The 16,412-nt window shown below is 45.6% G+C and overlaps 1 protein-coding gene across 7 annotated transcripts in view; it reads left to right on the plus strand.

Annotated features, from left to right (window-relative positions):
• SZT2 (SZT2 subunit of KICSTOR complex) overlaps positions 1–16,412 on the plus strand; it is an 804,663-nt gene that overhangs the window by 74,752 nt on the left and 713,499 nt on the right. For all 7 annotated transcript variants that reach the window (XM_078659317.1, XM_078659363.1, XM_078659315.1 and 4 more), the window contains exons 9-11: positions 10,744–10,914; positions 12,891–13,122; positions 14,805–14,934. In XM_078659317.1, coding sequence (XP_078515443.1) covers positions 10,744–10,914; positions 12,891–13,122; positions 14,805–14,934 — 533 coding nt within the window. The remainder of the gene's footprint in view (positions 1–10,743; positions 10,915–12,890; positions 13,123–14,804; positions 14,935–16,412) is intronic.

A 16,412-nucleotide genomic window follows, 5' to 3' on the forward strand; every position in this document is an offset into this window, starting at 1 on the left:
ATGGCAAAATTTACTTTTCCACAAAACAACAAAGATGAGTGCCATGCCAGCCAGCACTACCTATAGGTATAGGTAAGTTATCTAGCCCTAAGGCAGGATGCACTATACTCCAGGTGAGGGCATATCTGCATGAGTAGATATGCCCCTGCAATACTTAAGTATTGTAATTGCCAGGAAAGCCATAAGGAGTACGTGGGCTGGAAACTCTGCAATTAGAGTTCCCCAGCACCATGATGGCTTCACTGAAACCAGGAGTATTTGGTACCAAACAGCTCCTTGTAATAAATCCACACTGACGCCAGTGGGAGATTTGTTCAAACATGTACTCTGAGGGTGCCACAGAGGTGCCCCCTGAAAATATATCAACCCTTGTGTGGGCACTGACTGGCTTAAGGCAGCCTGACACACAGAGACCTGTTTCTGGACCCCTGGGTGGAGAATTTCTGCTATCCGGGACCAGAAACCATGCACATCCTGGGCAGAGGTGTCGCCCCTCCTACTCCAGGATGGGTCAGTGCTCAAAGGGGAAGCTTCAAAGGCCTGCCACCTTTTGTAATGTGACTCCCAGCTTCTGCTGCTACAGCAGATGGCACCCCCGGTTTACACCCCTGCTTTGGGCGGGAAACCCGGTAGGAAAACTCAGAGAGACTAGGAGGTGTGCCCACTTTTGCCAAACTCCACCCCTCAGGTGGAGGAGGGGAAGTTGAGCACACTTTTAAGTCCCCTCCATCTCGAAGCTCGGGGTACTCATCCAATCAGGTTCAGGTCTATGCCCCCTCCCTTAGGAGGGTTGCATGATAGTGGGTGTAGTCACCCCAGGTAAGGTGCCCATTGTCCACACCTACTACTCCCCTAAAATGCCCCCTAAACTTAGTATTTAGGAGGCTCCCACAGACCTAGAAGCTAGATTTCTGGAACCTATGAAGAAGGAGGACGATGAAGACACAGTGCAGCAAAGCCTGAAGATGACTACTGACCTGGCCTTAGCCCTACCAGCCTGACTCCAGTTTTAAAAACTCTGCAAAGAAGATGACACCTGTCCTGGGGCCTGGGGCTCCCAGAATCCTGAGGAAGCCTGCCTACTCTTTTACAAAGACCAGATCTCCCGAGGCCAGCGGCACTGTCCAGAACAATCCAACTCTTAGGGCTCCGTATCCAGCTGGAACTGCGATCCTGTCTACTCTACACCTGATGTCCACTGTCCGAGTCGGAGTGGCTCACCTGTCCAGTGAAGTCTCCCCAGCGATCCTGATCTCAAATCCAGCGCTGGCTGACCTCCCCATAACTTCACAACAACACCAGAATCCAGAGGCTCCCCCTGACTGCTACCGTATCCGGTCAGAAGACTCCGACGTTGAAATGCACCCCTGCACCGAAGCCCTTGCGTCTTTGTAAGCTGAATTGACAGCACTCCTATGATGACCCCCTACATCTCTTGTTACCTCTGCTGTCGGTCATCTTCCAGCACCCTCCGGTGCGATGCCTGCAGCCTGTTTGTTGAAAGCAGAATCCTCATTAAAAAGCATTGGGCACCCAACGCTGAAAGTGCACCCTGCGGCCCCTGTACCGCTGGTTGTGTATGTGCTGCTTTGTGGCCTCCCCTGTACTTGTGCAAACTCCCAACAAGCATTTACATTGCAATGGTCTCGTCTTGGTTAAAGTTAGAGCTATCGGCATTGCTCATGACATTATTTTTGTTTTTAAAACATATAAATAAATGGCATTGTCATTTACAATGGCAATAGCTTTATCTCTCACAAATGTGAGACCTATTGCATTTGCACCGACACACACACACAGAGCCACACACAGAGCCACACACAGAGCCACACGCACCCACACACACACACACACAGCCACACACACAGCCACACACACACAGCCACACACACACAGCCACACACACACAGCCACACACACACAGCCACACACACACAGCCACACACACACACACACACACACACACACACACACACACACACACACACACACACAGCCACACACACAGCCACACACACAGAGCCACACACACAGAGCCACACACACAGAGCCACACACACACACACACACACACAGACGGAGCCACACACAGACAGAGCCAAACACACACATACAGAGCCACACACACACACACACACACAGACAGAGCCACACACACACTAGCCAGCACGCCGCATACCAAGCACAACTCTATAGGAACAGTTGTGAAGTCCTTCACTAAATTAAGCAACAGAGAAACACAACGTGACACACTCTTTCTCTCTATAACTTAAAGCCCGAGAACAATTCTTGACAGAACATTCAGAATCTTATTCAATATAAATTCAACACGTCATTAAGGCACGCCCACCTCAGCAACCGCTGTGGAGGCAAGTGACTCACAAACACGAACAACTCATTAGGCACAACACCACACACATCCATCACACACACATCCATCACACAAACACCACACACCACCCACCACCCACCACCCACCACACACCACACACCACACACCACACACCACACACCACACACCACACACCACACACACCACACCCCACACCCCACACACCCCACACACAGTACCGCCACCTGCCAGGGACGGACATCTCACCGGTGTGCTGTGTGTCTACACAACCAGCAAAGCCCAGGGCCACACCTTCCCAACATCACACACTGCAGCTCCGTGAACAAGCCATCGGTGAGAAACCGAGAGCCATACCAGAAGCACCACGCCAAACACCAGCCAGCCCTAGTGCAAGGGAACAGTAACCAGACGGATGCACAGCACAAAACCTTCCAGGGTAAAGCACCTGGGGCCCCTACTCTCAGACTGCGCGCTATAGGAATGCCAAAAACGTAACACAACATAGCAACATGTACTATGTAACATAAGCTCTCCGACGGGGGGGGGGGGGTTGTGGGCCGCTTGCACTCACCTCCAGCACCATCTCCGTCAGCTGGAAGCGCTTGTGCGAGAGCTTGTCGGGCCCCACGGGCTGGTGGTAGTAGACGCACGGCACCTCATAGCGCTTCAAGGCGGGCTTTAAGCCGCGCTCCGTCAGCTCCAGCACCTGGTCCTTGCCGTCGTAGGTGGGGAAGTCCAGACCCTCCTCTGCCCGGCAGAGAGCGGGCAGGAGCAGCGCCAGCAGGAGGCGCCCCGGGCACAGCATGGCACCGACTCTAGGATCCGACACTCAGGGAGCGGGGACTCAGGGAGTGGACAGACAGGCACTCAGGGAGCGGGCACTCAAGGGGCAGAAACTCACGAGTGGACAAACAAACACTCGGACGACACTCAGGGACAGACAGGCACTCGGGACAGGCACTCAGGGAGTGGACAGACAGACACTCAGGGAGTGGGCATACAGGCCCTCAGGGAGTGGACACGCAGGGGGAATGGGCAGATGTGCGTGGGCGCTAACGGGGGGGATGCGAGAGGGGAGGGGACTGTAGGACCTCACACTATGTAAACCCTGCCGGGAGGCGTGTCCCTGCGGAGGGTATTGGGGGCTCCGTCTCACTCAACACAGGCCTTAGTGGGACACCCCAGGACCAACAGACAGACAGACACAGCCAAGGGACCGCAGCCGCAGGCGAACGCCGGGCGCGTGACAGGCCTCAGCCCGCACCCCCACCCGTCGTATAGTGATGTATGTGAGGGGCAGTTGGATGGAGTTGCGGCAGGCAATGTGTACTGTCCCTCTGTGAGTCGGGTTTCGCGTCTCGTGCCGTGGGGGGGAGGGTGTAATGCCTCCCGTGGGGCAGTAACATGTGCATGCGTGTTTCTACCCAAACCGCGCCATTCAGCCTGCGCCCCTCTGTACCCCATACATTCTCCGCGCCCAGGGTGAAATATTTTTCGCCCATTCACTCGCCACAAAGCCAGGCTGGCTCGCAGTGTCACTCAGCACATGCACATTACACGCCCAGGCGTGTAATGTGGAAGATAATCTGGAAGATAGGCAAGAAGGAACCCAATTGGGAGGAATGAGTTGGTGGATTTATTAAATGTGTACATAATGTTTAGTTTAGTTATCTTGCAGATGATTTGTTTATTCTTACAGATGCAAAGGTGCATTAGAGTTTTGTGATTTTGTAAATGAATGTCGCAATAATATAATATAAAAACAAATGTATATAAAACACCACGTAGGCTCTGCGGATCCAACAGATCAAATAATTTGGTCTGATTGGCTGCCACTACATCAACATAATTGTGGTGGCAGCCATTTTAGGACTCTGGGAGTGTCCTGAATTAAAAAGGATAAACACATATAGTGGGGAAAGGGTGGGATACCCTGGACCTGGGTGCCCCAGGGGCAATTTCTTTTTTTTATTATTAGCGCCACAGATTCATAATTCCCATAAAAAAAAAATACCCACTGTCTCCCACCCATTTCCAAACTAAGCCCCAAGGTGGGCCAGGGTTCACCAGCTTTATTTTTATGTGGTGAGGGCGCGCTGCCCAACTCTTGGGCCGTTTTTTAGGCCCTGGGAACCACATCCCTCAGGCCACTTTAATTATAATTGTGAAGGTGTCGCATGTCCCTGCTCCCTGAACCTTAATAAGGCCCCACTCATGCCATTGCAGCCCCCCCCCAACCATTTCAGCCCCAGGGACAACTATCCACCAGGGCCCGATGTGAGCTGTGGCCCGGGACCCTACACTGCTGTTTCCTGCCCGAGAGAGTGTGGACATTCCGTGGCTGCATTCTCCTGGGCAGGACACACAACTTCACTTCCAGGCCTGAGCAAGGAAATGCTTGCTCCTGCCAGCACCACAGTGGGTGCTGACTGTGGAGCCGGCCAGGACCACAGGCACTTTGGGGCTCCCTCTGGCGCCTCAACATGAGATTATGTTGTGTGTGCTCCAAGTGGGAACTGGGGAACCCACTTAAAAGAAAATACCAAAAAAAGAATAATAAATAAGCTGCAAGAGCCACTGTTATTCACTGCTCTGTGCAAGGAGTTCTCCATAATGCCCTAATGCTTTTTTCAGTAATATTTTGATATGTTCTATGACATCATTGATAACAACAGTGCAGCATGTAAAATTACATCATTGATGACAACTATGTGCATGGGGGGGGTTTAGTGGTCAGTTGCGCATATGCACGGACATGCCCGACTGGGGCTTCCGAGCAATGACTGGGCAACGTGGCCAGTCTTGGCAGGTTACACTCCTGTTACTCGCCCTGACAACCTACACCATTTGGAGGTAGTTAGGGCATTATTTTATATAGTCGCCTTCTACAGGAGACTAGCACAGTTTGTACAACAAACTTTGAGCTCCAGACCTGCGGTCGTAGCAGGACCTGCTTCTCCCGCACAAATACAAACCATTATTCAAAAGACTATTAACACTATCATGGGAAAGGCACCCGCGAAGCGTGATGAAATGGCTTTCTGGAATGTTCGTAAGACCAACTAGTTAGAAGCATTGTATCCATACACTACCCCCCAAGATAAACACAGGATATTGACTATATGTCTTCCTCTTGGGATGGTGCCTCCAGTAGAGGAGTGCAACCACTGGGGAAGCATCTTTACATGCATTCATTGGCAATCATTCCAGATGTACTAAGACTGGTACAAAACGAGCACTGAGCTGCACCTGCTCTGGATTTACGGATGAAGTTGATGGGAACTTTTCTGCAGCTTCTGCTATCATTCTAAGAAACATAAAGGGAGAGTCTTAGGTTCTGGCTGTAAGTCCGTCCGAGACTGAAAGCAGTTCCGGTTAAAGACCGTGACCAGGGAACTGGCAAAAATAATAGCAGAAGTTTATAATTCTATAGTAGACAAACCTTGGGTACTCAACCCGGTAATCCACAAAAATACTGAACGTTCCTTTAAGGAGAAATCTGCAACAGAAGGGAACAAAAAAGATAAAAGATGACTGGATCACCCGTGTCTCTAGAATCTGGCAGGGATGGTTATAACTTAAGAGACCTTGAGGAAAATTAAAAACTCACCGGTACCACTATTCTGGTAGTTGTTCTTCACGTTCTTTTCAGGACACTGATGGTAAAATAACAGAAAGGGGAGCTGACCTGAGTACAGAAGAAAAGAAGAATACAGTTGAAAAGTGAAGGAATGCGCAAGACTGATTTCAGGTTCCAGAGGGTAGAGAAAGGATTGGACTAAAAAACCCAGGTAAAAAAGAGGAAAGTGCTGGACTTTGTTAATAACATGCTGATCCAGTAACGCGTCTTCCTTTGAAACAGGACTTGGGCAAGAGCGCTTCTAGACAGTGTTGCAGAAGTCATGAAAGTACATCAGACGCTTTCGAGGTTTCTGGATGCAAATCCAACTGATGAATCTATACAGATCGAGACTCAAGATTAACATGTAAATCCTCCCGGTAGGGTTTATAACTCGAACATACAAATTGAAGGGGACATACCACATATAATCAAAGCAGTGTTCTGGACACAATTATCTGAGCGGAAGAAGACTGACCTCCAGCCTTCATTAAAGAAACAACCTGGAGGGAGGAAGTCATAAGAGTAGCCCAGGAAAATCTGTTCCAGAGAATGGGCTTTGAGACCAACTGCAGCCTTATACTATAGGGGAGAGGATGTAGCCTAACAGCTAGGGTGGTCGATCTCTAATCTGGGGAACCGGGTTCGAGTTTTGACAATGATGCTCAACTTACTGTAATTGGCGGCAAATCACTTCATCTCCCCGTGCCTACAAAAAATGAATGTGTCCTTGTGTAACGCAACTGGTGCTCATGTAAAGCGCTCCGATACCTTTGGGTCACGTTCACGCTCTATGAAAATACAAAAAAATATACAGGAACCCAGCGGGGTAGGACAAACACTCTAGTGCACATGTTATTCCCGGCGCTGGGGTGCCATCGGGAAGATTAAGCAAGCTATTGCTCAGAGTCACATGGTGCTGGGCTAACCTGCCGCCGAAGCCGGGGATCGAACCGTGAACCCTGTGGTCTGGAGTCAGGCACCCTGGCCGGTGCGCCACACCTCTTCCACAACCAGTTGCACAGAGGGGCCTTCCGGTTTCTTGTCTGGTGGAAATTTCTTAGTAACTTCAAGAGGGCAGGTTCATGGATGTTGGGAGACTGATTAAGGCTGTGGGATTTTAATGGACTATTTTAATGCATAGGGTTTTGTGTGGTGCGTATTACACTGCCTATGTATCAAAAAGGAAAGCCAGTAAAAGTTCTCCTGATTATCATGTTATGATGCACATCGTTTTATATGGTCATGTATTCCAAGTTGATAACAGGACTTATAGGAGAAATTTAAGGTGGGCTAGAAACGACCACTGGGCTCGATTTGTAAATACACCAGAAGGATGTAAAATAAGGATACAGTTGAAATTCCTTTGCTGCCAATGAGTTACACCTACCACTGGAACGCCCACGCTTGTGTGAGTGGAACAGCACAGTAAGTACATTCAGAGTTGCACAAGAAAATAGAAGGTCAAGAATCCATGTGCCACATTCCAAGCTTTTGGAACTCGCTGCTGCAAGCACTCATACACTCATCCACCATCCCTTCTGTTGCAGGGTTTGAAAATTGGTTCAACACATTGGTTGGTTGTGGGTAAACATTCTTTGTGTAACCATCTCCCATCTTTAAGGCTCCCTGTAGTTCTGTCTCTTGGCCTCTCCTCCTTACAGTTCTGTTTCGTTGCATCTTCTCTTATGATGTTTTTAACATGCTTTGCTAATACCAAACTAGCTCCATGCTCATAAATATACTACTAGATAATGATTTACTGAATAACCTGGATTTATCACTGACAATGGCAATGAGGGCTCCCTCGAAGTGCTTTAAGATTCCAACTTTTAAGGGTCATGGGAAGGGCACCTTTATTGACTATGTCTTACTCTCTGTGTCAATGCAGACTTTTGTGGACTCCTTCACTATTGAACACAGTGAATTCAGTGATCCTAATCCACTGACTGTATATTTGAAGGGTCCATGGGTAGGTAAAGAAGAACGGAATTGTACTATTGGTAGGCTGAGCACTACTCACTGTAGACGGCGACTTAAATGGTCTATGATCACACCTGATTTATTGTATAAAGACATTAAGGCCAACTGTATCGAGGAAATTGCAAAATGTTCACGAGAAGGGACGGAACCAAGCCAGGTTCTAAGTGCTTTTCAAAATATTTCAGATAAGGTGTCTAAGTTGATGTCAGCCCCAGTAAAGCATGAAGAGATAGGGGGACCTAGGTGGTTCAATCAGGACTGCTCTAGGGCTTCACGTAATCTATGGTTAGCCCTGGCGGCAAATCCCAGAATAAAAGAGAATATTCAACAGTGCAGGAAAGAATACAAATCCGTTATTAATAGACGCAAGGAATCCTTAAGAGAAGAGGCATGGAGTGAGATTCTCGACCCCTCTACTTTGAAGTGTAGCACTAGATTCTGGGCGGTAGTAAAAAGACCCTTTTTGGTCCAGGATCCAGGGGACGGTTTGGAATGCTGCATAACAAAGGAAGAATGGGAAGCACACTTCACGCAACTGTATTGTTGTACGACGAATGATAATTTTAGTCTCGCTCCTTGCTATAGCGGTGACTCTATTAGGTTTGAAAGAGGTGAGGTCATTGGGGGAATAGTGGGGCTTACTGCTGGGAAAGCACCGGGACCGGATGGGATTCCGCCAGATTTATATAAGTCGGAGCCCGGCTTCTGGGCTCCCATATTGGAATCGGTCTTTAACGCAGCTGCCAAAATTGGCTGCCCGCAGTCATGGGGGGTCTCAACGATTGTCCCAGTTTTTAAGAAAGGGGACATGGGTAGCCCCCTCTGTTACAGACCTATTTCTTTATTGATTCCATGGTCAAAATAGTGGGCAGAATCCTACTGCAGAGACTCTCTGATTGGGCGCTGGAAAATAGTATTTTGTCCATTCTCAGTATGGCTTCTGCAGTGGCCGCTCTACTATTACACAGTGCCTTAACCTCTTTTTAATATTAAGCAAGTACACTGTTGTTCAAAAGGGTACTGTCCACCTTGCCTTCATGGATCTGTCATCAGCTTTCAACTGTGTTAATAGGGGAAAGCTGTGGCAGTCCATGAGGGACAAGGGTGTGGACAGTGGGATTGTCAACTTCCTTGTCGATTTACACAGTAATACCAGTGCTAATGTCAGATATTCTCAGGATTTGTGTGTAACTGGTAATTTTAACATTAGGAAGGGTGTGCGTCAAGGATGCATTCTCGCCCCCTTTCTTTTTAATTTTTATATCAATGAGCTCAATAGCGTATTGCAGAATGTAACGGCCGACTGTCCCAGAGTAGGCAGGCGAGGTATTCCAGTTCTTTTATACGCAGATGATGCGGTTTTAATATCTAGAACAGAGAGAGGTCTTCAAGCCTTATTAAATGCTTTTAAGATATTTATGACGGACCGAGACCTCCTGGTCAACAATTCTAAATCCTTTATTATGCAAGTTGGCCAACAACCAAGAAGGAACTTCTTATTTCAAATAGATGATGTAGCTATCCCCATTTCAAAATCGTTCTCGTATCTTGGGGTCCTTTTTGACTCCAAACTTAGCTGGGGTCCACACCTTGACAAAAAGAAAAGGGAACTGGCAAGGGTGAATGCTACTATTTTTAATTTCGCAGCAAAACTGGGGAAAAAACCTAACAATGCCATGTTAAAACTGTATAATGCAAAATCTGTGGCAACAGCCGTCTATGGCAGTGAAATATGGAGTTAAGTGGCCGGTGAGCAACTACAGATCGCTGAAAACTCCTTTATAAAACGTCTTTTATGTGTTCCAGCAGGCACATCCAATTTTGCAGTACATGAGGAGTTAGGGTCGCAATATTTATGTGATATTTTCTCACTACGCCCGTTGACTTGCTGGCTAAAATTGTGGTTGAATGAGGATATACCACTGACTGATCTGAGTGTGAGAGATTAACTGTCTCAAGATAAGGCAATGGGCACACCCTGGTTAAAATATTTGAAATCAAACTTTTTACGGCTTGGTCGTTTGGAACTTTTTGAGGATCCGAACAGGATTGTAAAGGGTGATGTGGAGGCAGTTAAGCGCGCATTTCTTATGGTCAGAAAGCTCCAAAGAGAAGGTGAGGAGCTCCTGAAACCCATTGTAAGAATATTTGCTATGTTAAAAACATGTGATACAATGGAGCCTTATTTATCGGGCTCGCTGTCTTCACATGAGAAGTTCCTGCTAACCAGGTTCAGATTAAATCTTTTTCATCATCTGTTGTTTAGGCCAAAAAATGATGTTTTTATTAAACCTACTGCACCCTGTGGCTGCGACGGTAAGTCTCCACAGGACATGCAGCATTTTATATTTTTATGTAAATGTTATGAATATCCTCGTAAACGCTTTCTTATAGATCTTTTAAAGAAACTTAATTTTAACCAGATCAGACCAGCATTATTGTACTTGCAACTTTTGCACAGTGACAGTATTCTTCAAGTAACTGAATTTCTAAAACTGTCTATTAAGCTGAGAAATTGTTTGGATCAATGATGGCACATTTATTGACTTGATTATTTTTTTCATATGAATTTCCTATGTATGGAATTTGTTGTACTCTGCCCTTTTGCACTTTATCACTCCCATCTTGTAATCATTGCTTGTTTTAAGTGTTTTAAATTGTCTATATTGTACATGTACTTTTATGGTTTGAACTAAAACCGAATAAAGTCTCTCTGCTACTACTACTACTACTAGATACTTTAGTACAAACTGCAACTGACTTCTTTGCTGTGCTCTGATATTTTCAGTGTCCCAGCACAAACTGTTCAATGAGCACTTGGTGTCTGCTAGCAGTAACCCAGCACTTGCGATGAGGAGGAAGAAGCATACAGAGAAAGAAGTTCATGCGGACCTGGTGAGCGTGGTGTCTGTCCGCCTGCGGGAGGGCTATTGCATCCGCGACATATCCATCTCTAAAGGTGAGCCATGGAACCCTTATCTTCACCAAACCTATTCTGGCACCTTCAAGCATACTTACGCTCTCTACCCACTCACTCCCTTTCACATTGTGTAGTTACAAACATGTATGCGCGCTTACACGAATAGGTACCTCTTTAACAATGAATAACTTAACAGAAAAGTTCTTTTCAAGTTAATTTTATTATGGTACTTACGATTCATATATTGTTTCTCACACTCTTGCTGCCAAAGTGCATACGGTTGAGCAGACGTTCACTCTTTGGTGTTCAATTAATCCGCATTACAACAAGGTGCCTGTATGGATGTTTTGCCTTTTACTCATTCACGTCTTAAGTCACTCGTACCTACGACGAGTGCAGCAACCTGCATCTTAAGGGACAGGACTAGGTGCAGTGTGTTTTCGCTTTGAGGTTATACTGCTGATTGATGCATCTTTCTGCAGATTGTGTGGTTTCTGAATATTGCCTAGGAACTAGACTGGAAAAGGTTGCCCCCAAAATAGCGGGACTGTTTGGCTCAAGTCTCAACACTGCTCGTCTAAGATGTAATATTGGAGTATATAAGGCGTCGCCCAGTTGGCTTGTGTTTCCGCCACTCATCAAAGTGAGTCTGAAGCTCTTCCTAGTTCTTCACTAATTAAATCCCTCAACTTTTTCGGTAGTGACTAGATCAGATTCTCCTTCTAAGATGTCAAGAATTAAGCCCTGTCACGGATGCTGTGAGATGTCGTTATCAGACTCGTATGACATGTACATATCTCTGCCTGCATCTCCGATTCCTTAAAGTTCCCTAATGCCATTAAGAAGTGAGAGTCTAAGCTATTTTTGTCCAAGGGATACACTACAGTGTATCCCGTCTTTTTTTAGGTAAGACCGCCAACAGGAATGATCTTCAAAAAGACCATCCACAAAAATATAATTGGAAGGAGAAATCCTCTTCTAAGAAACTATCATCATCCCAGGACTAATCAGTGGACCAATGCCAAATTCTTTTTCATTGCTGGAGCTAATCTCACACTAAAAATAGATGAACCCAGAATTATTTACTCCCATTGGCCAACACTGTGCATGTTGAAGACTTGTGTTTAGCCATGCTAGGTGTTTTTGGGAGAGCTTGGTTACCCTTTGTGCCACTCCTTATGCATGCATCTACTCCAATTGGCTTAGTATGCCCCAAGAAGTGCTAGGCAGTGACCGGATGCACCATTTCTTTTTGTGTTATTGTTTGCCTCAAGATCTCCTATGCCTTGGCCAAGAAAGACCCTCCGGATACCCTACTTGTGGGACGCAGAGCACTGGATGTTGACCTCTGACCTTTGAACTTTTTTTCCTATTGAGGAACCTGCTTTCTTTTACGGGAAATTAATTCTGTCCCTATCCAACAGAACAGAGGAACATATTGCTGGGTGATTGCTTAGCTACGTTGAATCATTTGTTTCTTCTGTGTTATGGTGACTGACTGTCCCTAAACAGTTTTGAGTGTGATGAAATAGAGTTCTTCTTTGCTCTGCATGCTAAAGTTGATGGATGACCATTGGCCATTTTCTAGTAACTATTGGTTGCGGACCATGGGCAATTGCCTGCTGATCATTTAGTGGTAGGTTGTTTGCTGGTGACAGTTGGGTAGTTGTGTGTTGACTGCTGACTATTAGCTGCTGATAATTGAGAGGAACTCTGTTGTTTTCTGATCATCGGGGTGTTTGACATTGATTGCAGTCCATTAGAAGTTGGCCGTAGACCATTGGGCGATGGCTGCAGACCATTGAGAATCCATCCCAGACGTTTAGGCTTTGAATGCTAACCATTGGGGATGTTCCCCATGCATGCTGATCAATGTGCCCTTGCCTTTTGTTGATGACGGTAGCCTTTAGCTGCTAGCATTGGTCGGTGATTGTGGGTCATTGATCTTTGCTTACAAACCACTGAGTGAGATGAGGCTCTCTCTACTCCTCTCATTCCTGGCTCCTCTTGTGCAGGTAGTGCTTTCCTGGATGTGAAGCTGGTTCTGCTGTGGAAGCACAACATGAGGATTGAGTACGTGGCAGCGGCTCCTTGGCCTCTTGACTCTTCCAAGCGCACCACCTTAGTGGAAGTCACCATGGAGGGGAGCTACGACATTCTGCATGACATCAGCTGTACCATGAGGAAACCAATTACCAGCCTCTATCGCACTTCAGTCATCCGCCGTTTTTGGAACACACTGCAAAGGTAATCTACCTCTGCTCTCCTCTGACCATCTCTTTCCTTTCACCTCATTTCCTTACCCCCGCATCCCTTTTTTTTCTTTCCCCTCACATTCTGTCTTCCTCTTTCTTTCCCTCTCCTTCTCCACACATCACTGACTTCCCTCTTTCCTTTCCTCCCCAACTCCCCTCCCACCCTTGTAGTTTCCACTCCTTATCCATGCTCTCCTTCACTTCACAATCTCTCCTCATCCTACTAGTAAAATATTGGTGTTTTAAAACCATTTGTCCGTACACACAAAACACAGATCTTAAAACAAGCAAGCTGGTACATTCATTCATTAAATATTTTATTTTTTAAACTTGAGTTAATATTTCTTGCAGCATTCGAAACCCCAACAGTATTGCCCAAAAATAAATATGCTCCATAAACAGACTGGATTTTCTTTTCCATTAAAGGAGGTCTGGAGTTGATCCTTAGTTCTCTCAATAAAACTGGACGTAGGAGCAAATGTTGAGTTATCTCATTAGGTGCTCTAAAGCTACAGCCTGAAATCAGACCGCTGGCTAAGGGGAAGCAGGGTTCCTTTACCCTAGGTCAGTTCACCAGTTGCCCCACACGCATTAGCATAATTCTTCTACAATCCTTGCGAAAAGCATATGGAGTGAAGGATTTGAAGCTGTGAATCTACTTTTGACCTTATCGCAATACTCCTATGTTTTCAGTCTACATAAATATATTTTATTACTCTCAGACGACATTTGGAGTGAAATTTTCTTTAATTTCTTTCTCTCATTTCTTTGGAATCCCCTCTTCCAGCATTCTTTCCTCATACATCTTCTGCTTCCTTCTCAAGCTCTTCCACAGATTGTCCTCTTCTATCGTCTTCATTAACGGACCCCCACTTTTAATTTTTCATTCTTTATTTATTTTGAGTGAGGCCACAAGCCAGTGGGGGTAACCTGAGCGTAAATCACATCATACTCATATTTTACCCCTAGATGTATCTCCGTACCCCCCTGCCCCCACTCTTTCTTGTTTTCTTTCATGCCACTTAGCCATCTGATCCTTCCCTCTCCCATTTTCATGCTTCCTCTTCCATGTTTGTTTTGTTGCATTTGTTTGCAGTACCAGGCCATGTTGCCAAATTTGAGCCGTCTTCAGCACGGACAGTAATCCAATACCTTTGCTTGTTAGTGTATTTACTGTCAACAGAATAGTATAGAAACACAAGTCTGTCCCCAGTCGGAATTACATATTTTCTCTGGATTTATAACAGACCCTATTGGGAGTGCATTTGACCTGCAAGTCTAAATAATTAAGCTGTGCGTAAGTTGAACAAGAAAAATGCATCACATGATCGGAAATTATTTCATTTCATTAAGGGGAGTAAATAAATGCTTAGTGACAAAAGCTAATGAGTTCCTGTATTATCTGTAGAGCTTTACACGTTTCCATCATGGGATAAGGAGTTATTTTTATTTTTGTTGCATGGACAGAAGTTAAATATCCTGTAGGAGATGTATGGGTATCTATTGACTCCATGATGTGTGGTTTGAGCGACTGATCTCCCCTTATCATTGTCTCCAGATATTCACCTCAGGGAATCGTTGTTACCTGTAGGTAAACATTTCATAATGACGTTTGCTGGAAGGTCATAAATTTGTAGTTAACAAGTATTTGACATGAACACTCTTTGTTTTCAGCATTAATCAGACAGATCAGATGCTTGTTCACTTGCAGTCATTTGATAGTGTACCGGAGCACTACACTATCCCAGAGAGCACAAAAAATGGAGTCCCCCTCTTTTACCTGCCCCCAGGCTCCACCACACCGGTGAGTTGGCACTTGTAAAAATGTCCTGCCCTTCTTTGTCATGCTTTGCAGCTGTCTCACTACGCAATTATGATCCTCCTCGTTTCTCCTCCTCTCCTGCCTGCACCCAGTGCTTCCCACCCTTTTGTTTTTCTCTTCCTTTGTTGCTTTCTCTCGTTCTGTTCCTTGATGTACACCATTTGTCTCGTTTTGGATCTTCCTTCAGTTGCTCAACTTGACTTCTGCCCCTCTCTCCTGTGTTTTCTATTCTCCTTTATTTTGCACTCTGCTCACTTGAGCTTCACTTCCTCTACATTCCTGCATGTACTCCTTGCTTTCCTGTGTTTTTTCTTCTGTTTTACTGTTTATTCTATACCTCACACCTGTATTTAACTCTCCTGAACTGCTTTGTTTTGCAATTCCTGTGCTATCCTCTGGTGCTTATTCTCTTATATTTGTTGCTCCCAGAGTCTCCTTCTCCATCTTCTCCCTTCACCTGTGCCCCAGTTCTCTCTTCCTTTCTGATGATGATTATCAGCACCAGGATGCCTTGAATGAGTGATAGTGCTCGCTATGCTCCAACAGGTTATAGAAATGGGGGTGGGGGGTGATAAGAGAGAGATGGAGAAATGGTGGGTTTGAAATCCTTGTCAAAGTCAAAATGATCATCAGTCAAACTGAGCCTTAATGGGAGCGTGTTCCAGGCTTCGGAGGCTCACAAAGTAAATGAGCAACTTCTTGCACAGACGTACCAGGCTTTATAAATGTTGAGCAATCCCAAAGAGCGGAAACGAAGAGCTTGAAAAGTCTTGAAGTGAATGAATCATGATTGGATATAACAATGACCAGAGCTATGGAAGGCCTGGTGAACCAGAGAGAAAGCCTTGAACTTTAATTTCTTGAGAATATTAAGCTAGAGCAATGAGGGGTAAAAGCAGATAGCTCAGAACGACAGGGAGGTTGAGAGATCACCTCTACTGATGTGTTCTGAATTTTAGACCGCTTAACAAGAGTAGAAGCTGAAAGGCCAAAATAAAGCAAATTGTAATAGTCATGCTGAAAAAGGATAACTGCTTGATCCACAATTTGCCGGGTAGAGAGCGTGAGGAAAGGTAAAATTTTGCCAAGCATCTGCAAGTAATGGAAACAAGAAGATGAAACTTTGGCTATCTGAGGAGACAGTGACCGCAATTGAGCGAAATGAAAATTTAGATTTTTTTATTGATTTGGACTAGAAGCGGAGAAGGCGACAGTTCAAACAGCCACTAATGTTCAGACCCGACGTAAACATCTTTGCCTACCACAAATATCTCTGTCATCAGTGTTAAATTTCAAAGAACGTTTGTGTTCAAGAATCAAGGTTAATAAAAAGTTGAGGATTTTGGCATATGTCTTGAAGGAAAATCCATAGAATCAGATAAGCATGCCAGATGAGTTACATATACATTAAATAATGCCGGACTAAGAGTGGAGCCTTGAGGAACACCACCAGCAAGAGG

Source organism: Lissotriton helveticus, chromosome 1_1 (genome assembly GCF_964261635.1).
Source record: "Lissotriton helveticus chromosome 1_1, aLisHel1.1, whole genome shotgun sequence".
NCBI classification, from domain to species: Eukaryota; Metazoa; Chordata; class Amphibia; order Caudata; family Salamandridae; genus Lissotriton; species Lissotriton helveticus.